Genomic DNA, 21666 nt, shown 5'->3' with positions numbered 1-21666 from the left:
TTTAATTAAGCGCATAACCAAAAGTATGCCTTAACTAAAACGTGCCTTGAAAAGTTTTTTAAAAAAAAATGTCTCAAGGCAAAGTTCCTCCCATAACTTCCTTAAAAAAACTAAAGTTTGCCGGAGGGGCTATCCTTAATTTAGTTTTTCTATGGGGCAAAACTTTTCTAATTAATTATGCCTTACGGGGCAAACTTTTATATAACCAAAATATGCCTTAACTAAAAGTGTGCCTTGAAAAGTTTTGTATAACTTCCTTAAGGGGAAAAACTAAAGTTATGAGGGGGCATAACTTTTCCTCTGAGGCATAATTTAGTTTTGCCTTATGGGGCAAAATTTTTCCTTAAGGAACTTGCCTTATGGGGCATACTTTTAATTAAGGCATAACCAAAAGTATGCCTTAACTAAAAGGTGCATTGAAAAGTTAAAAAAAAATAAAAATAAAATGTCAAGTCTGCGCCCTCCGCATAACTTTGGTTTTTTTTTGAGATACACTCCATTTGCGAAATTATTTTTTTATTTTTTCGAAACCTTAATTAAAAAACTTAAAGAAAAATTGAGTTACCACCCCAAAAGAAGGGCAATCCGTGCAAAAAAATGTTCTATTTCGGCCTTAAGAAAATTAAAATTAAAATCGGGCTGAAAAAAGATCCACGTTATTGCTTGACCGACTTCCTTTCACCGATCAACGACTCTTTTCTACGTTCCTGTAATCAATTTTTCTCTTTATTTATTTTTCTATACTTAATTAATTTCATGCATTATTATGTGAAATTTATGTATACACAAATTCATATCTGAATATTCATTTTGTTTTTGAATATGTACGGTAATTCCTTATTTTTGAGCTACTTTTTTAATTAATTGAACTTTTCAAAACCCTAATTGAACCCTGAGTTACTTTAATTTTTTGATGGTAAGTTGTTATTCATTTCAGATTTTGCTGTACAGATCACGCAGTTGTTTGAGATTTTACTGTGTTTATACTGTTGAAGTTGCCAGGTAAAACCATATATATTTCTTTTGCTGTTTTTTGTTTAATTTGTTGAATTATGGGTTTGTTTATATGTATGGAATTTTAGTTTTTTTGGCATTTTGTTTAGGTTAAGTGAAGGAGTATGACATTAAGTGTGGGTGTCAAATCTAAGTCTTTGATCACAGAAGAACTTTTTTTTAATTACCTGTACTATCACAGAAGAATTATTAGTGTCCTAGCTGTTTATATATATATATATATATATATTTTTTTTGATATTAGTTGCATTTTTTAAAGTGGAAAGTAGAATTAAGGTTTATTTTTTTATATTAGCTGCGTTTTGTTAAATTTGTCGAATTTTGGGTTTGTTTGTGTTTATGGATTTTTTTTTTTTTTTTTGGTTGGCATTTTGTTCAAGTTAAGTATAGGAGTATGACATGAATTATTACTTACTCAGCTGATTTTATTTTTATTTTTTATTTTTGATATTAGTTGTATTTTTCAAAGTGGAAAGTAGAATAAAGGTTGAATTTGATAAGATTCTTGAAATTTTGTTTGCCACTTGATGAATGTTGTGGTATAACTTGGTAAGTGAAAAAAGAAAAAATATAAACCGACGTCAATTGCTATAACTGGCAGGCTATTAAAAGAATTATAGCAAATGTTTGATGTATCAATGGACCTAGTTCAACAACATAGCTCTGAGCTCAAAATTTTATTTTTTTCTATCCCAATTAAGTGTCTTAGTTTGATTGGACACGGAGTTTAAGAAATAATGAGAGACTTTTGAATTTTTGTGGTCCTAAATTAAAAATGTGTGTAATGTTCTAAAATGTCCTTTGAATCTTGTGGTTTTAACTTGTTATATAGGATGTTTGAATTGTCAACTTAACTTACTAAATATAGAAAGAGACACTCTTTTTGGGACAGACCAAAAAGAATGTAAGACACTTAAATCTGGACGGAGGGAGTGCTATTTAATATTCGGATGTGAGTCTCACCGCGTGTTTAGCCCACTGCTGAGTGCTGACAGTATTCAGCTCTATGTAGGCTGAATACGTTAAAAAGTAAATAATAGTTTCATGTATAGAAGCTGTTGGCGAATGCATGGAAAATCTTACAAGCAAATAGTTTGTCGACTTGTTCATTTATTGAGTTTCTAATTAGTTGTCTCTACATTTATGTGTCTATATCTTCTTCCTTGTATCCTTATGGCATTCGTTATTGTCGGTCGATTTTGGCCTTTTTGCTTAGCTTATATATGTACGTGTAAACGCACACAACAAACTTACTTGCTGTTTCATTTATTTCTTAGAGCTGCCAGTAGGTTACACAGCTTTTAGTTAGTCTTGGATTTGTGGGTTTCATGTTTTCATGATGGTATCCTTGCAGGAGTACTGTATTCACGATATATTTATCAGGAGATTGAACTGGGTTTCATGCATTATTGTTGAAGCACAGTGCCATGCACAGCTGTGTTCACTGGGTGGGTTACACAAAGAGTGTCAGCAAATTGATGCAATGTCAGCATCTAGCAAATTTGATCTGTCTTCCAGTAGTCCAGATAGGCCACTGTATGCCTCTGGGCAGCGTGGATCCTATGCACCTACTGCTTCATTGGATCGATCGGGTAGTTTCCGTGAGAACATGGAGAATCCAATCTTATCTTCTCTTCCAAGCATGACAAGAAGTACTTCAACAGTAACACGTACAGATGTGGTCAACTTTTTCCAGTGCTTACGTTTCGATCCAAAAGCTATGGTTACGGACCACAAACTTAATCGGATTATTGATTTCAAGCAGCTCACCAGTTTAACTTTAGGGGTGCCAGTGGAAGATTCTCCTTTGGTGTCTTCTAAAGGCAAACTGTTCCCTTCTCCCTCTGCAGAGGAGGCCAGACGGCTGAAGGCTGGTCTTCGTGAAAGCTGCACTAAAGCTAGGTAGTTATTTGGATACCGTGTTCTTCTTGTATATGATTTCCCTAGTCAACTTGGAGTGAGGTTTTTTGAGCAATATTGTACTCATATAAGTCCTTGACATATCAGGGAACGTGTAAAGATATTCAATGAATCTTTATCTGTGCTCAACAAATGCTTTCCAAGCATTCCATCAAGGAAGAGATCTCGGTCTGATGCCTTATCAAATGACCGACCCATGACATTATTCCCAGGTGATCGGTCAGTTTCAGGGACGGGCGTTGGTAAAACGGGTACACAGAGTCATTGTTCTACCAGTGGTTATGAATTTGATCAGCAAAAGTCTGAAGAAAAGGTTAAAACTGCTGTTCCAAGCAAACGAACTCGAACTTCTATGTCGGATATGAGGGTCTGTATCATTATGTTGTAATTTCTTTGTAACCTTTTATACCTTGATTTAAAATCATTCTTCTGTGGTATTTTATCTACATTACCTTATCAAGCAGAGGTATTTTGTCTACATTGCCAGCCGTTGATTGAGATTTCACTTTGCAATCTTCTATGTATCTCCTGTTCCTGCAATAGTATTGCTGAATAAGCTAGAGAGAGGACTGACTCATATAGGAGATCAACTTCCTTTATTTTGCTCTTTATTACTGGGTAAGATCAGCTAAATGTGGGTTAATGCAGTAACTATCTAATGAAGCTTGATATTGTTAAGCGTTAAGATTGGATCTTCCTTTCGTGCTAAAATGCTGGTTAACACTAACAAATGAACCGATGGAGTTGGATACTTGTCTCAGGAAAAAACAGAAGTTGTATATTATTGAGCATTAATATAGGGTCTTTCTTCCTCGCTAAAACTTTCTTTGTTTGTTCGTGGAAGAGATGCCAATGTAGAGATTATTTGGAAGTGTTTCAAATAGTTGCCTTTTTGTCCAAACTTATATGCAACTGCACAGATACTTGCTTTTGAAGTGTCCTATAAACATATCGCTTTCCTGTAATATATGGTATATTGCGCTTCCCTTCTACTTGATGCTAAGATTGGGCTAGGCTACATGATTCCTCACCTAAATCCATTCTTTCATTCAAGTTTATGCTTGGAACCAGCTTCAACATTCTCAAAACTGACAGATTTGTTGGTTTTTTTTAGCTTGACGTACGGGCAAACACTCCCACAAGGCCGGCTGGGAACATAGATAGAGATAGGGAGTTACTGAGGTTTCCAAATGGTAGCACAATTCAGGGAGAAGATCATACGCCATCCGTTGCTGTAGAGGGTTGGGAGAAGTCGAGGATGAAAAAGAAGCGTTCTGGAATAAAACCAGATGCTACCGGTTCCATGATGACAAAGCCTATTGATGGCCACAGAGAACCAAAGCAAGGAGTTCAGCCACGGCTTCCTAGTGATAGCCGATCAAGATTTACTGATACCCATGGCTTCAGGTAGTGCTTCAACTGTCAATGTTGAATTTAAAGTCAGAGCAAAGCATGTGATCAGTTTTTTCTATCATTTCTTCTAATTCTTTTCCCTAGGATTATGTGGACGTCCTTGAACTACTTGTGGTTATTTTTATGGACTACCTTCTATGTTGTATTTGATATTATTTGGGAAGTGTTTTTTTTATCTCGGCAACTACCTCACAATAACTAAATTATAATTAATTGCATAGGTCCAGAAAAGTAGTGGTACTTTAAGACTTCCGCTAAAGTAAAAATTTGAAGACCTTGATAAGTAAAAGGCAAAAGACATAGATTGCACCTTGAACTATACCCGAAATGTCGACTTCACACTTCAAATAATCGGGTGACCGACCCCCCTACACATTTAAAAAGTGAATTTAATACCACCGTATCGCACATATAACCAGTTACATGATGAGAGGTGTTTTCCACTCGCGCCACATCATCACTGCCACATCAGATACTCTGTCAGATTTTTTTTTTTTTTTTAATAAACTTCCATGTCACCCCAATTGCTTCTTCTTCATTATACACCATCAACTCCACCATTAAACCACCATTATTGCCGCCACCATCACCAAACCAACATCTCCACCACAAAAAATAAAAAACCCACCATAAATTTCACCATTATTGCCCAATTGATTCGGTTGATAGTGTAGGAAACAATGACATGAGGATACCCGAATATGAAGATCAAGCTTGCAAGAAGACTTAGAGACCTAAACTTTTATCCTTAAATTTGGTTATGTCTAGCTTGCTGCTTTGTGTTTTGTTAGAGTTGATGGTAACCTGGGGACTATGTCCCAGCGACCTTTTCTTTTGAGACTGTACATAACTCCCATTTTGGTAAATAAAATTCCTTTAATTACCCCCGAAAAAAATCACCACCCACAACCAAATCAACAATCGGAATCGCACCACAACCACTGCCACTATGGGAAATTGCAAATAACCACCATAAATTCAAGATCCGCAACTAAATTCACCATCGGAATCACATCAACACCATTTTCACCATCCAAAATCCAGTTCTATTCACCATCGGTTGTGCTTGTGGGTGGGTTATGCTCAAATTCGCATTGAAAATTTGGTGTTTGGACAATTTTTCCTCCGCCGCCGGAAATCGATTGCCTGAACACTTAAACTCAAATTCGTGGAGTTTGACTGGGTGTGTTCGGGCGATTTTTGGTGCGTTATGTGTGCAATGGGAAGGCGCTTCGTTTGGCATTAGTCTTGCTCCAAAATAATGGCCGGGTCATTACAGTGAAATTGGATTGGAGGAAAGCGGGTGGGTGTGGGCGTGGTTGAGGGTTTGCAGATGAAGAAGAGAGGGAGAGTGGGGGTGGGGGAAGGGGGAGATTACAAAAATATGTATTTTGCAATAAAAGAAAAGAAATAAATAAATAAATTATAACCAAAACACGCCTTTTTTTAATTAATTTTATATTTTGTGCCACATCAACTTGTAGGGTGTATTAAATTTACTACCTCTAAATGTGTAGGGGGGTAATACGTCGCCCGATTAGTTGGAGTGTGAAGTCGACATTTTGGGTAAAGGTGCAATCTATGTCTTTTGCCTATGTAAAATTGAAACTTCTTGCCCTTGTTATCTTTTGCGTCTGGGAAAAAGGTAATCGTTGATTGATATAGCATGAGTATGGTTATTTCAGTTGCTTTATTGAGTCATTTTTTTCCGTCTTGCATAATTAGACTATAAGTCTAGAGGTGTAATCATGGGGCCATATGAAGTAGAGAGAAGTGAGAATGACTAATATGAAAATGTTCCCATTCTCAAAGAGAGAAATATGACGGATTTTTTAATACCCTAATGTTGTTAACGACCTTCTTTTTTTTTTTTTTTTGTGTCCAGTAAGCTGGCATGGTAGAGTCTCATGAAAGCTGGGTGTAAGAATGTCCTTATCTAAAAAAAAAAAAAAAAAAAAAGCTGGGTGTAACAATGTCTGTTATGGATTCATGCATATGTTGCTTAAATTGTTACCTAAACATGTTGAGGTTTCAGTTTATCATTTTCAAGTATAATTGCTTACATTTTTGGCAATTATTGAAAATTTGTGTGATAAAGAAATAACCGTATTGGATCCTCAAAGTTTCTTTAACAAGTTATGAGAAGTATCATTTCCATTTCTGACATGATTTTGTCACATTTTGCATCATATTCTATTTGGTATTGATGTCGAGTTGAAGAAATTTAAGATTATTAGGCTTCAGTTGGAAATATAGAGATTGTGAATTTTGAACATTGTGCATGCTATTTAGTTGCCAGCAAAGTATTGAGCCACAAGGTCAAGAAAAATATACTTCTTAGAAAGTCAATTTGGTTATCTTACTGGGAGGTATTCAGTTCAGTGTTTGGTGAGTTTATAGAAGAAAGTATCTTTATTAGTGGAGATGCAATAGGAAAAGTTATAACTATGTACATATCGAAAAAAGAAGAGTTATTATTTGATGTGAGAAAATATCTTATTTCAGGGATTAACAATATTCAATTGTTGCCCATTTAAATCTTCTTGTCCTTTGAGGTTCAGGATCATTGTTGTGAATGCATAATAATTGGTAAACAATGTCACTTTTTGTTATGTTTAGAAAGCAGTTCTTTTTATTTTGAACTGATCTTCATTGTGTTCAAGTAGACCTGGGGTTGCTCCTGGAGGTGTCGGAAAAGCTGATGGTGCAACACAGCCAGTTACCTTAGGGATACGTTCTTCCCTGTCTAAGGTTGACCAAGATAACCATCCTCATCTCCCAGATAGAAGAGACCATCCTCTTGGTTCAGATAAAGAAAGGCTGAACCTCAGAACAGTCAACAAGTATGGAAGATCCTTTCTTGCACTTCCTCTTTCATACATTTTGGTTGAATTTGTAGACTGATCTTTGCAATTCTTTGTGAGCTTATGCTTTAAAACTGTTATGAGAGATCTCTTTCTTTAGGTATTCTTTTCCTCCTATTCTTACAGTCCCCATACATTTTAACTATTCTGTTCATCCAGTACAATGAAGGCAGCTGCTCGTGAAGAATTTACATCACCTAGCCCTACATCGAGCACAAAATTGAATTCTGCTACTAGGGCTCCACGATCAGGTTCAGGCATTGCACCAAAATTATCTCCCCCGGTTCAGCGGGCAGCCGCTGCAAATGATTGGGAAATCTCTCGTTGCACAAACAAACTTCCATCTGCTGTTGGGGCAGGTAATCGGAAGCGCAACCCTTCGACAAGGTCCTCATCACCACCTGTTGCTCAATGGGCCAGCCAAAGGCCCCAAAAAATTTCTCGACCCGCAAGAAGGAATAATTTTCCCATTGTTCCCAATAATGACGAAATATCCACCCTGGATAGCACAAGCGATGTTCTGCGCCATGAGAGGCGTTTGTCTAGTTCTTCTCCCCAACAAAAGTTAAAAAGCGATCTCTTCTCTCCAACTGTATCTGAAACTGAGGAATTAGGAGCTGCTGAAATCAAGTCTAAAGACAAGAGCAAGAGGTCTGATGAGGTGGATGAGAAAGCTGGGAATGTACAAAAGATGTCAACATTGCTGCTACCGCCAAGGAAAAATAAGGTGGTTGGTGGAGAAGACTTTGGGGATGGTATTCGCAGGCAAGGGCGGAGTGGAAGGGGTTTTACGTCCGCTAGGTCCCTAATGCCATTGATGGCTGAAAAGCTTGGCAATGTTGGAACTGCAAAACAACTTAGAACCTCTAGACATTCTCTGGATAAGAGAGAAAGGTTGAACATTCACTCCCTTTCAATGTGATGGCTGGTACCTTTTCTGCGACATTTTAGTGCAATAGAGTAACTGTTCTTGATTTTATGCAACTACTTGTGCAGCAAAGGAGGCAGACCACCTACGAGAAAGCTCTCTGATCGTAAGGCTTATAAACGACAGAAGCATGCAATGATGGATGCTGCAGCGGATTTTCTAGGTATTGTAGCAGCAATGTAGGCTTGATTATTATAGGTGCTGAATGACTATCTGCTTTGTTATTGATTTTTATTGTTATATCTCCTTAGTTGGTTCAGATGATGGCCATGAAGAGCTACTGGCTGCTGCAAGTGCCGTTGCTAACACTGGTACACTATCAGCCACCCTGCTATTCTAGCTTTCTTTGAAAGCATCTATCTTTGTGACACTAATTGAATCCACTGCTATTTACTTATTTATTGATTGGTTGATTAAAGAAAGAAATGTTATTAGTGATCCTATTTTTATTGCAGCTCAAGCCCTTTCGAGCTCATTCTGGAAGCAGATGGAGCCACTTTTTCGTTTTATATCTGAAATAGACACAGCCTTTCTGAGGCAACAGGTGAAAAGTCTTCTTTGTTAGACTTGTGTATTAATCTACGTATGAGCATATGAGACTCGTGTAGTAATCTACTTACGGATATATGTTGAGAATATGATTACGTAACTAAAAGTGTGTTCTCTCTGACAACTTAAGCTTTTAAATGAGATGGTCACACACTTCAACTTTTAAACTTTTAGACGAGATGGTCACGCACTCTGACATTGTATCAGAGCTAGACCAATCCCTATTATTGTGTGTCCCAATGTTGGGGGTGTGGAGGGTGGGGTGGCGGTTAAGTGCCACATTGGTTAGGGAGTGGTTGTACTCTCCTTATATGGTCTTTGAGTGATCCTCACCTCATGAACCAGCTTTTGAGGTTGAGTTAAAAAGTCCATTTCTTTACAGGTTATTAGAGCAGGTAGAGGTGCTTGGTTTAGGCCTCATAGCTTATGCTTTTAGATGAGATGGTCACACACTTCAATACTTAGACGGGAAAAGGGTCAAAAATACCCCTCTACTTTGGGAAAAGGGCTAAAAATATCCTCCATTACAAATTTGGGTAAAAAATACCCCTCCCGTCATTAAAGTTTTCAAATATACCCCTGTCTTAACGGAAATCCCCAAAATAACCCGATTTCATTTTTAAACCCGCTCCATTTAAACCCGACTTAACTAAGTAAAAAATCCATATGGGTTACCCGCTCCTGTGCCTAGTGGCTCTAGATGTAGGACTCGGGAACAAGTTGGTCGCATATGGGTTTTTTATGTAGTTGGGTCGGGTTTAAAAATGAAATCGGGTTATTTTGGGGATTTTCGTTAAGATAGGGGTATATTTGAAAACTTTAATGAGGGGAGGGGTATTTTTGACCCAAAATTGTAACGGAGGATATTTTTAGCCCTTTTCCCAAAGTAGAGGGGCATTTTTGACCCTTTTCCCTAAGTAGCATGACCATGTTCCATTAGATTGTACCTTCCACAGGAGATAGTTCGGTACACTCTTGACCGGAGATGAAGGAATTGCTCAGCAGTGGGTGAAATCATAATTTACGTATATGTTTTTTTATTGTTAAAAATATTTGTATTAAAAAGTCCGCAACCAGGAGGTGCTCTAACGATATTTATAGGTCGACATCACCGATGAATGTGCAATGAATCCAAGAAGTCTATCATGGCCTCTATATCACTTGCAATAGCCATGTTACACCAAAAAAAATGTAAGGAGATGCATCTGTAATTAATAATACTTATTACGGATTCAAACTTGCTCTCGAAAATTCGTGCATTCCTTTCCTTCCAAATAGTCCACCATAATTTAGGCATATTTTTATAACTCTATTCGTAGATATTTGAATTATTTTTAGCCTAATCCCACACCTGTATCCATACCCCCGAATCTTAGAATTCAGATCGTGAAGGATCCAACCTCTAGATCCTCACTCGTATCGGGCACCCGCACCCGAGTCCGAGCAACTTAGCCTCTAGATACCAAACATTGCTGTTCTTCCTGAATGTGATGTCCCAACCTTGTTAGGTCTGTAGTCTGAAATCACCGCATAGGTTGGTAGAGACATTGTAGAGTTCGGAAAATTGTTCCTTGAGGGGAGAGTGACCAAGCCAAGAGTCTTGCTAGAAGCTTATTTGTCTCCCATTACCTCATGAAATTTTTGACTGCGTGTATATATGTGTTTTTCTTTGATGTGAAATCACATGTTTCCTTTTTCTTTCTTCGGGTGATGAGCGTGTTCACGAGCTTGGTGTTTATTTTGTGGAACGGTGAATAGGTTCCTCCATATTATCTTGCAGTTGTTTTACATTACTTATCCATGTATACTTGCAATTGACATATTTAAAGTTACATAGCCCCACACCATGCGAACTAGAGTTTTGGAGGCTGCAGTTGGTCCTAAAGTTGGCTGGCCCCACTCAGATTTCTCAGTCATTAAAAAAACAGCTATATAGTAGGTCTCATGAATTTTACTTGATCAATAAAAGACGTGTTAGATTATCTGAACAGTTCAATACTGTAAAATAATGCCATGGTTGCTCAATATAACTAACTAGCCTTCCCTCCACATGTGACTTTCTGATATATATTAATCTTTATTGTTCTTTTCTTAACAGGTAAATCAGGAGACTGATCTAGCAGCAGCAGCCTCAGTGCCTTTTGAGGCTGATGCTTCCAGTTTAATTAGTGGTTTTGGGTTGAATGAAGCTGGGGGACAGACAAATGAAACAGAGAGTTTTGATCTTACCTCAGAACATGTTGTCTCTGGAAAAGGTAAACCCAAGGGTATTTCCTTGTACCAGAGGATGATGGCTGCTATAGTACCTGATGAGCTTTATTGCAATGGAAAGGAAGACCTTAACTCCAATGTTTATCGATCTGGATTTGAATTGGAGATCGATTCAGAATCCGATACCTCCTGTGTGCAGATGTTGTATAGCAGTGATGCATCACAATACTGTGCTTCTAATGGATACAGGATAAATGCCAATGGGTGTTCCATTGATAATTTGGACTACATTAAGGCTGATAGTGTTGCATCCGCCTTAGAAGTGGGAAATTTTTCAAGCTATGATCAGTCACAAAATGGTCTACTTTCAGAACACCGAACAATGCCTGGCTTTGTTTGTTCCGAGTATCAGTATAATGAGATGTCAATTGATGAGCGACTTCTCCTGGAGATTCACTATATCGGAATATATCCGGACCTGGAGGTAGGTGAATTTCAGCATGTTGGATAGTGGTGTGTACTTTGTGCTATATATTCTCAGGGTGTACCGTTCCTTGTTTTGCTGATTGCTTATTCTCCATGTAGTCTGATTTAGCTGATACTGGGAATGAAGAGATCAGTGCAGAAATCAATAAATTAAATGAGCAACACGAGGAAATGGTTAGTATTTTTGAAATCCTGCTTCTTACAAGAATCTATCTTCCCCCTTTTTTTTTTTTTTTTGGGGATAAAGTAAAGAAGAATCTCCTTTCCTCTTAGCGTGATATTTCCTCTTGCTCCCCTTGATTCGACTGACGATGAGTCAGCTTTTCAACTCCATGCATTTTGTCATCCTTAATGAGAAGGGATTGGGTATTTCTTCTTTTATGAGGTCGGATGATATAACTGAAAGTGTGTCTTGGTTGTCTTTATCTATATTTGTCACGACGCGATTGGACATTTGTAGTTAAGCTTCATAGGATATTTGTGACTATCAGCTTCTGTGTTCTATCTTTACATCGGTGCTTTATCCTACTTTTTGCAACCAGATTTAATGATATAGGCCCATTTGTTTCCACTTAATTGAGTCCTGGATTTGAATCAATCCTTACCCCATCAAGTGTATTTGTTTTTATTTTTTCCATTCTTCTGTTACAACCAATTATTTTGCTCTTACTAGGTCTCTCTCATCCGAATCTTGTACAGAGTAAGATGCTTCATTTAAGATTCACGTGAAGGTAACTTTTTATCACTATGCTATCCACTATTATCGCACGACTATCAGCACCAGCTTCTACCCCACCTCATTATTTCCAGCCATGATCGTAAAATCATCATCGCCAGCCACCATCGTACAATCACCATTGCCAACCACCATCGTACAACCACCAACGTCGACCACCTCCACCGTTAGCCTCCACGGCGAACCCCTTCATCGAACAACACCACCTTCACTGTCAGCCTCCGACACCACCCACCTCCACTGCCAGCCACCACCACCACCAACTACTTTCACCCCTGCCACCACGACAAGCAAAACCACCTCCACCGCCGGCCACCACCACAACCATTCGCCAACCACCAGCCATAGCACCGACCACCTCCCACCACTGCTGCTGCTACAACCAACCACCTCCACCTCCAACCTCCATTGCACGAATATCACCGCCAATACTTCCATGGCACCACCAATCACTTCCCCTGTTAGTCACTGCCACAGCCACAGAACCATCACTTCTAGCCGCGAACACATAACACCATCAACTGCCACCGCCGCTAGCTGTTAGAGTATGCTTCATCAAACAAATTAGTTTTTACATGTAAATTAAAATTGGGCAAGTTACACATTTGGCCGGTCGACCAAAAAAATTACATTCTCAAAAATGTATAGTTTATGTCTATTATACATTAATATACATCAATCGAGCTCGTCGCACGGGACTTGATTAGTGCAGTTTACCTCTCCTGTCTGATTTCGGGCTATTACACTGGAGCGGGGTTTACCTTGTGCGCACCTGAAGGGTAGCGGCTAGCGGCTGGGACTACCCTTATCAGCAAAAAAAATAAAAAATAAAAAATGTGATACATTAATATACAAAAAATATACGTTATCTGGCTATTATTTTGGTGGGTAATATTTTAGGCCAAATACATGAAGACCCTCTAAACTTGTCCAGATTTGTATTCTGACACTTAAACTAAGCTTATGACCTATTGAATACATGATTTGTGCTCAAGATGGTATATTAAACACCCGTTGGTGAGATGGCAGGTGGTGTGTCTCACACATGAACCTGAGCTCGTAGTTTTCGTAAAAAAATGCAATTTCACCGGATAATCAATTTCCGACCATTTTGTATCCAACTCATATTCTTCTATTTTCTGCCGGAATATTTCTCCACATGAATGTTTTTCTGCCGGAATATTTCTCCACATGAATGTACGTTCAAGACGTCCCAAGCCCTCTCACTCTAGTCACCATATTGAATACCACCCTCAAATAGTTTCAGATGCTCCTCCCCCTCTATACCTAACCAACGGCATTTTTTTCTACCCTCTTTCTCCATTGTCTATTACCTTGATTTCATTTAGTCCTTTATTGCTCGTGCCTCTCACGTCTGCGATCGAATGATGGCCATTTCTTTCTAGACATAGATTGCCGTCCTGCCACCCTAGACGACTCCATTTCCATTTCATGTATCTGCATGCATGGATCCTCTGGCAGCTGTTCCCTCTAAAGACAACACGACAAAGGCCTTGTCAAACTCCATTGTTCCGGTAAACATTCGTTTATGGTCCTCCAATCTCGACTTGGGGACTGTTATCGAGCTGCTTCGATTTGCCGTGAAATGGTTCAGGGGCACTTCCTGCCGGAATTGTTTTCCAGTTAAATCTTCTCCCTAATTTTTAATTTTGATTTTCTTGATGATGTGTCTATATTTTCTTTGGTTGTATTTTTTTGGTCAATGGCAAGTGAAATCCACACACTTTGACACGTGTAGAATTGTCAAACTTGTGTTAAATAGGCACATTTTGAGCATAGATCAAGGTTTTAATAGGTCATAGGCTTGATTTAAGTTGCAAGGTAAGGTTGAGCTTAGTGCACCGGGCTACCCTTTATAGGCTTAGTTTAAGTGTCTAAATGAAAAAAATCGGGACAACTTTAAGGGGCTATCTATATATTTGGCCAATAATTTAGTAATCATTTATTTAGATTTTATATAGTTCTTAAACAAAGATAAGTTATGGAAGTTGCTCCGCTAGGTCCTGTGGGTCGTATGGAGGGAGAGAAATAAAAGAATGTTTGAGAGGATTGAAAGTGATTTTGTACATTTGCGGAATAGCCTTTTGTTTTTGATTGCTTTTTGGTGAGCCCCTAAGATTCCTATTTGTATAGATGATTGGTGTCTTCACAGAGAATCATGTTTTGATGTTTTTGGTATCCTTCTTTTATATATGAGTTTTTTCCTGATGTTAATAAAATTACTTACCTTATCCCCTAAAAATCAATTCAAACACTGAGAAACGCAAGAAGTCTTAATTATTTGGTGTTTGGATCTAGAGACAACTTCATAATGATCATACGTGTTCAAAATTAGACATCTTAATTCTAACAAAAACAAATAGGGGCTTAGTCTCCTTTATTGTAATGAAATTTTCAAGCAAATGGTTTCTCTATTGGGAGCGATGCTCATGTGATTGCTTACTCTGTAGGTTTCTAAGAAGAAAATGATGCTGGGGAAACTGCTGAATTCATCTACAGAAATGAGGGAGCTTCAGGAGAAGTACACAATTTATGCTTCTTTCAGATGCCTAACCTTGACTGTTGCTTAGTACTATTCATCGTGGTAACAACTCAAATTATTTGTCTTACAGGGAGTTCGAACAGCGTGCTCTTGATAAACTGGTTGCAATGGCATATGAAAAATATATGGTAATTTGAAGCTTCTAAGAAATTTTTGTTCTAAAATTTAGATTTACATCCTTGGAGAACAAATGTAGTTGACTACTTATCTCAACTTGAGGTACCAGAGTTCAGATATAATGCGTATTACTGAATGATGAATCAAGACTTCTTCATGTGAAACATGGTCAAACTATTATAGCCAAGACAAATACTTTTCTATTTTGATCCTTGCTGATCTCTTCTTTTTCTTGTTTCTCCGGGTAAAGGAGCTTGAACTGTTACTGTGTAATGGTAGCTTTAGTAACTTATTTATACAGCTTTTACGCGAACTTGTGTCTGTTGCAATTTTCCCCTTTCTTTAGGAGTACATTATTGCTCATCATTTAGTTTAGGACTTCTATTAAACTTATGTGTCTACTTTTCAAATTGTGTTAAAACCAAAGCTGATTGCCATGTTGTTTATCTAGTTTTGATCCCCAAATTGGAAGCAGGAAATTGAAGTTATAATTTTCAATTCTTGTAACTTCTTTTACTCTACATGTATTATTACTTTGACAAGTTGATATTCTGTCAATGTGCTCGGTCTGTGTCTTTGCAGAAGAGCCCACAAGAGCTGTCATCGCCTTTCTTTGTTATATTTGTATTTCCTTCGTTCTTGTTCTTCAAATAGTTATGTAGACATCAACTAACTTTGCTGCTAATAGTATCATTGATGATAGATATATGTACTATTGTATATATTGTTGTAATGCACTTCAGGACTGTGTGAAATATGATACTGTCTTCTTAAAATCATGTAATTTGAATCTTGAAGTTTGATTCTGCCTCGACAGAGTTGTTGGGGTCCAAATGCTCATGGGATGAAGAGTGCCAGCGGGAAAATGGCCAAGCAAGCTGCCTTAGCGTTTGTGAAGCGGACTTTGCATCGATGCCAAGAATTTGAGGAGTCAAGAAAGAGCTGTTTCAGTGAGCCTTTGTACAAAGATATGTTCCTTTCTGGGATATCCCGCCTTAGTGATGGACAAACAGATTCGAACACTGATGGCGAAGCTGGAAAATCTTATATCAGCACATCCGGCTGTTCAGGTGAAGCTAGAGTTTCATGTATTTATTTTAATGATGAAGCAAGGCGTGTTAATTGAGTATAACAGTCGTCTTTAATTCTTATCTAATTCTCGTTATCTCTTCTGCAGCTATGGGTGCACAGCAGAGCCCATCACTAAACCAGGACATATCCTTTGAAGCCAATTTACCTTCTGAAGTAAGTAGAGTCAAGCGGAGGGAGTTGGATGATGTTCTGGGTAGTACCATTGGTGTTTCTTCAGGCATAGGTGGTTCACTTTTAAGCAGCGCAAAAGGAAAGAGAAGTGAGAGAGACCGAGAAGGAAAAGGAAATGGCAGAGAGGCATTATCCCGCAACGGAACAACCAAAATCGGTCGACCTGCCTCTTCCAATGTTAAGGGAGAAAGAAAGCCCAAGACAAAAGCTAAGCAGAAAACTGCTCAGTTATCCACCTCTGTCAATGGGCTTTTTGGCAGGATGTCAGAGCCTAAATTGCCAGGATCTTCAATAGGCAAATCAAGTGGTATAAGTGCCACTGGCACTGGAAATGATAAGACTGATTGTGACCTGGAGGAACTAGAGGATCCCATTGACTTATCTGGCCTGCAACTCCCAGAAATGGATGTTTTAGGTGTCCCTGACGATCTTGGTGGGCAGGGACAGGACATAGGCTCTTGGTTGAACATTGATGATGATGGATTACAAGATAATGACTTCTTGGGCCTTGAAATTCCAATGGATGATTTATCAGAGTTGCATATGATGGTTTGAAGCTTCTTTTGCTGTATATTCCTGTTCAGTACCATTCACTGGAGAAACCATGTTGTCCAGATATTACCACCAGTTACATGTGCGTTGTGTGACTGTGCACTCCGTAATTAGGGCTGCATATTCTTTGGGATACCTGTGTACCGCTACATTTTTGAGTGAACCTGTAAGGAATGAAGGGTTTTGTTCGTATAAGTTGATGACTTTGACTGTAAAGATCTTTTTGTACAATGATCCACCAGTACCCTAGTCATAGTATCGTAGAAACACTGTAGTACTTTGGATTTAGCAATACAGGTCAGGGAACATCTTCTGTACATAGATTTTGATTTTCCAATAAAATCACTTTTTAAAAGTCATCCCGTCCCTTATCTCCATTATCGTAATGCTTAAATGAATGTTTGCGCGCTCTGTTTATTTGTCTTATTTGGCAAAATATTCAACGTCTATCATGGTCTGTAACTGATGTCACGGTGACTATATTGGTCTCTGTATGATGCAGGAACATATTACAGTTCAGGTTTGTTTTGTGCTTGTATGGTTAGCCCTTACAGGGACGGTACTATTATTGGGGAATGCGATGCGGCGACCTTTTTCCTATTCATTAGTCTAAAGAGCTGAACTTATGTTTATCGTTCTGTAAAATATACCTCTCAATTCTATGCATGGTCTGTTATGTATGACTGCAGGATATTATTCTGTCAGAAATTGTTAACATTAAAGCATCTTCAATATCTGCAAACTATCATGACAATGGAAATTGCTTTTCATGTTAGTATATTATTGTAGTTGCTGAACCTTTTGATTTATTATATCGGTGACTTGAAATTATGATGACAGATTTAGTCTGCATTTGTTCGCTTTGATGGAAGACTTGTTAACTCAAACCAGGATTAAGAATACATCAGGGGGTGGAGGTATGGTCTTAGTGTATAACCGTTCTCTCTGTTAGTCTAGCAATTTGGGTATGTTCTGTTTAAAATTCTGTTTTGCATCCTCCTGAACATTCTGCATTATTTGCATTTGTTTGTGCACAATAAGGTTTGCATATTTGTTCAGCTGCATTTCTCTTGTCAGTCTCTAGCTTTCTTAGAATATATTGTACCTTGTGATACCAGCAAATTGAAAGCCATATTTTCTGATCTGTATTTGTTAACTTTGTTTCTAAGAGGTCTTTTGTCTAAATTGAGTTTCAAAATGGTCCCATGTAGTCGCTGGTCAAATTCCTAAAGAGCCATACTTTCTGATCTGTATTTGTTAACTTTGTTTGTAAGAGATCTTTTGTCTAAATTGAGTTTCAAAATGGTCCCGTAGAGTCGCTGGTCAAATTCCTAACTTTCTGAAGGGATGTGATGTTCATATTAGTTGCCACATTTTTGTCGGACCTCAGAAGGCCACACTACTTTATTATAACTTGTTCTGGCTTCTCAACAGCTGAATCTTTATTCTCCTTTTCCCGTTTCTTCTCAAATTTATTCCCCGTAAATGGCCGGAGAGTTCCAGTAAGAATAAGTGAATAACTCAAGATTAAGAGAAAGAAAGCCATCAGATCCTGCATACCTGCACCAGGCTGACAAAGAGGTGAGGCACTGGAGATGCCGACTAGGATTTCTGTAGGACTGCTGACTCTGAAATGTAGCCGTTAGAGTTGGTTTTGCTGGTTGAGTTGTTGATTGAGTAGCGCTGAAGGTACTCCTGTTCCTCATGTTCCCATTTGGTTCGTACTGCCTCGCTTGGTTTATTTTTCGCTCGTTTTTGTGCTCTATGAAGAAGGAAATTTGATGAGAAAGTTGCAAGGTAACCGAGGACTCTTTGCCTCAGCTTGCCAGTGCAGAGGATGGAAAGCTCTCGGTTCAGTCTGAAGCACAGCTCTCTAGTCAGAGAAGAGTCCAGTTGCCAACCTGTGCACTCCTATCCTATTGTTGCTTCTATCACGATAGGGTATCATGTGATTCTTTCTATCACCTCGTGGCGACAACATCACCCAAAGCCCATTATTGGCTTCACAGACGGGTCCGCTCCCTTATCATTGGCGAGCATGCGTCCATGTGTGACATCATCAGTGATGATCTCTTCTCGTCGACATATACTTATTCAAGATTTGCTGAACATCCTGATCCATCCTAACTTACTCCTTGCTCTGGGATCTCAAGAGTTCTTGGCGTCCTTGGTATTGGTTTGGACCACCTTCTGTCTCTTTCAATCTCTGATGTCTCTCTAAATTCCTGCTGTTTCACTTTTGTTGTTATTTTCTTGTTCTAAGTTTGATCGCTTTAGAGTCTTCTCTGAAGAGCACGGTGAAGTCACTGGATAAATTATCTGCTTTCTTTTCGTTTGTTTGAATGCTTTCTTATCACTGCCAAAAGAAAAAATGAGAAGGAAAAAGTCTGAAAATTCAATTATTAGAGCATCTCTTTTCCCCTCAATTCCCTTGTCTAGTAGTTACTAATGTTAAGTTCGAGGTGGTGGAAATTATGTTCCTTGGGCGGTGTTGGTGCTAGTAGGGTTCGTTGACAGAGTATAATGGGATCATTGAGTCTAAAGTTCTCAGATATTGCAATCCTCGATTGAGCAGCAAGGATTAAAGAAAATACACAACTGGCATTCTATTATGGAATCTCCATGGCCATAAGCTGATCAACCTTCCCCAATCTTGCAGAACTTGTTGTAATATCTGGGCCAAAGCTTGAGCATTATTAAGCAATGACATGCAACAGATTCTGTACATGGCATGCTATTTGGGTTAGGTCAAAACTCTGAAGGAAGAAGTCAACTTACTTTTGAGTGCCCAAGCAGCAGAGGGACAAATTTTTTGCTTCTGGCATTGATTGGATTAAGATTGGATCTTAATTCAGTTTGAGGCCAAAATAACTACAAGCGTCCGAAGAATCTTTGCTAGAATCTTGCACATCTCCTCAATTACACATGAGGTAATAGCTTTGGGAACATTTGTTATGGCGGCCAAACAATCAATAGCAACTTTAACAAAAGAAAGGTAAAGAGTGTGAAGAATTGCACCTACTGTGATAAGGAAAGATATACAAGTGGATTCTTATTGGTCTTTTCATGGCAAACCTCCAGTCCTCCACATAGCAACGGATGTCTGCATCATACCGGCAACATGGATCAGACCAGTGGTGTATCCTTCCTTTACCTGATTTGAAGGATCATACGCCTCAATTTGTTACCATGATTATGATGATTATCTTCAGTATCAAACAAGGTAATAGTGATCATCCTTATCTTGTTGCTTGCATCGTCTAACCTGTAATTGTTCGCTTCTAACACAATCTTCATCTTTGGACTGGATCCTTTGGGATACCAATCCTTGAATTAGATCCTGGTAACATACCTCTTTTTTGTCCTTAGTTCTTCTCCTACCTTCTACGTTCACCTTATCTGACGGATCAAACACTCAGTTAAAAGAACAGGCGAGACTCTTTCTTCCTGCCTTTAGCTTTTTTCTTATTTGCACCTATATACCTGATCAAATAATATCTATTACTTACTCTGTTTCATTTTATGCGTCTTAGTTTGATTGCGCACAAAATTTAAGAAAGTAACGGAGACTTTTGAATCATGTGGTCTTAAACTAATGATGTGTGGAATATACCAAAATGTCCTTTGAATCTTGTGGTCTTAAATATGCCATGTGAGATATTGGAACTAAGGAGTTAAAACATAGAATGAGGCATTCTTTTTTAAACAAACTAAAAAGGAAAGTAAGACACATAAATTGCAACGGAGTAGTAAATTAACCTAAACCTAACTTGTTTTATATTCTATAACCTTCTTTACTGACTATGTTTTCTTATTGACTGGAGTATGAGAGGTATGTTTGGAATAATACGCAAGTCACAGGGCTTGTATTAGTTATTCCGTTTAGATATGCCCGTTTCTTTCACTTTTTTTAACTCATCTAATTTCCTTCACAGTAGGTGGGATATGTGAGTATCTTCAAGTTCTAGAAGATGACCCTAAATTTCTGTTAATCTTGGTTCAAGTGTGTCATTTCAGTTTTGGGAACACACTGGTGCTTTTTTCCCAAATTAAATCAATAATTCGGTTGTGCCATGTTTGAAGTTGTTCACTCAGCATACGAGGTTCAAGTTGTGTTAATTCACTTTAGGCTTTCAATACTTCCCTTTTCTGTTTGATGACTATTTTCGTTGCACTAGTTATTCTCAATGAAATATGATGAGTTTTTTTCTATCTTTCGGAAATTAGCAATCAAATGGCTAAGAAATGGAGGATACCAACAGGAGGGGTGACCTTGGAAACAGATTTGGAAGGTTATTACTCCTTTCAAAGTGACCTGTTTTGCTTGGCTAGTAGCCAAATAAAGCATGCCTTTACTCATGAGAATTCTGCAAAGAAGAGGCTGGCAAACGAGCTCCAGGTGTTCTCTTTGCAATGGAGCCCAGGAAGATATAGTCATTTGTTTTTGCATTGTAAAGTAACTGATCAATTATGGTAACTGTTCTCGACTCTGGGGAAGTGAAATGCTGATGCCAAGGAGTACTTGGGACTTGCTAAGCTTGCTGGAACAATGAAGGGAGGAATGTAAGAAGCAGGAAATGGGGGAAGGTCATTACATGCATCTGGTGGAGTGTTAATCCGAAAATCGAAATTTGTGTGTAGTATATAAGAAAGGTATGTAGAGAAAGGAATGCTAGGTGTTTTGAGGACAAATATAACTCTTTACAGAAGATTAGCTTCAATGTATTTTATCTTATCATTTCTGGTGCAAATAATTTTTTGTAGTAGAATCAGAATCTATGTTACAGATTTTGGAGTTCTTGTAAGTAGGAAAGGACAGTAAGACTTACTGGTTTCTTACGTAAATTTGGTTCCAGCGTAGAATTTTATGCTGATGAATACAGTTGCTAATCTCAAAAAAAGAGAAATTAGCAATCAAACTGGTGCATCTATCGAGAAATGAATCAGTGGTAATGAAGGACAACATTTTTTGACATCTCTCCTCTTTCTAGTCTTTCTCAACGGGTTCTTCACTTGTTATCTTGTGCTCGTACACCTCAATAAAGTGGGG

General features: G+C 38.3%; 1 protein-coding gene across 4 annotated transcripts; it reads left to right on the top strand.

Annotated features, from left to right (window-relative positions):
• Positions 1-619: 619 nt before the first annotated feature.
• Positions 620-16975, top strand: LOC132068775 (uncharacterized). 4 transcript variants are annotated; one of them, XM_059462474.1, is made up of 16 exons: positions 620-709; positions 938-1002; positions 2369-2916; positions 3022-3301; positions 4049-4341; positions 7014-7190; positions 7371-8105; positions 8208-8302; positions 8391-8450; positions 8595-8683; positions 10787-11383; positions 11485-11559; positions 14593-14663; positions 14755-14812; positions 15619-15871; positions 15979-16975. In XM_059462474.1, exons 3-16 carry the CDS (start codon positions 2498-2500, stop codon positions 16617-16619), a joined length of 3843 nt encoding a protein of 1280 aa, XP_059318457.1. In that variant the 5' UTR covers positions 620-709; positions 938-1002; positions 2369-2497; the 3' UTR covers positions 16620-16975. The 4 variants fall into 4 exon arrangements, with proteins under 4 accessions (XP_059318457.1, XP_059318454.1, XP_059318455.1 ...); XM_059462471.1 differs by having other exon boundaries at positions 621-709; positions 15619-15889; XM_059462472.1 differs by lacking the exon at positions 620-709 and adding an exon at positions 760-829 and having other exon boundaries at positions 15619-15889.
• Positions 16976-21666: the final 4691 nt, after the last annotated feature.

This window comes from Lycium ferocissimum, chromosome 8, assembly GCF_029784015.1.
Source record: "Lycium ferocissimum isolate CSIRO_LF1 chromosome 8, AGI_CSIRO_Lferr_CH_V1, whole genome shotgun sequence".
NCBI lineage: Eukaryota > Viridiplantae > Streptophyta > Magnoliopsida > Solanales > Solanaceae > Lycium > Lycium ferocissimum.
The sequence above is the reverse complement of the archived record's forward strand: the minus strand, read 5'-3'. Positions and strand labels throughout refer to the sequence as shown.

Bases quoted from the DNA above. Each gene is read 5' to 3' on its own strand.
- LOC132068775 (XM_059462471.1), top strand. From the start codon at position 2,498: ATGTCAGCATCTAGCAAATTTGATCTGTCTTCCAGTAGTCCAGATAGG. The intron at 8,451-8,594 runs GTACACTATCAG...TTTTTATTGCAG, and splicing joins AAGTGCCGTTGCTAACACTG to CTCAAGCCCTTTCGAGCTCA. The intron at 14,813-15,618 runs GTAATTTGAAGC...CTGCCTCGACAG, and splicing joins TGGCATATGAAAAATATATG to AGTTGTTGGGGTCCAAATGC.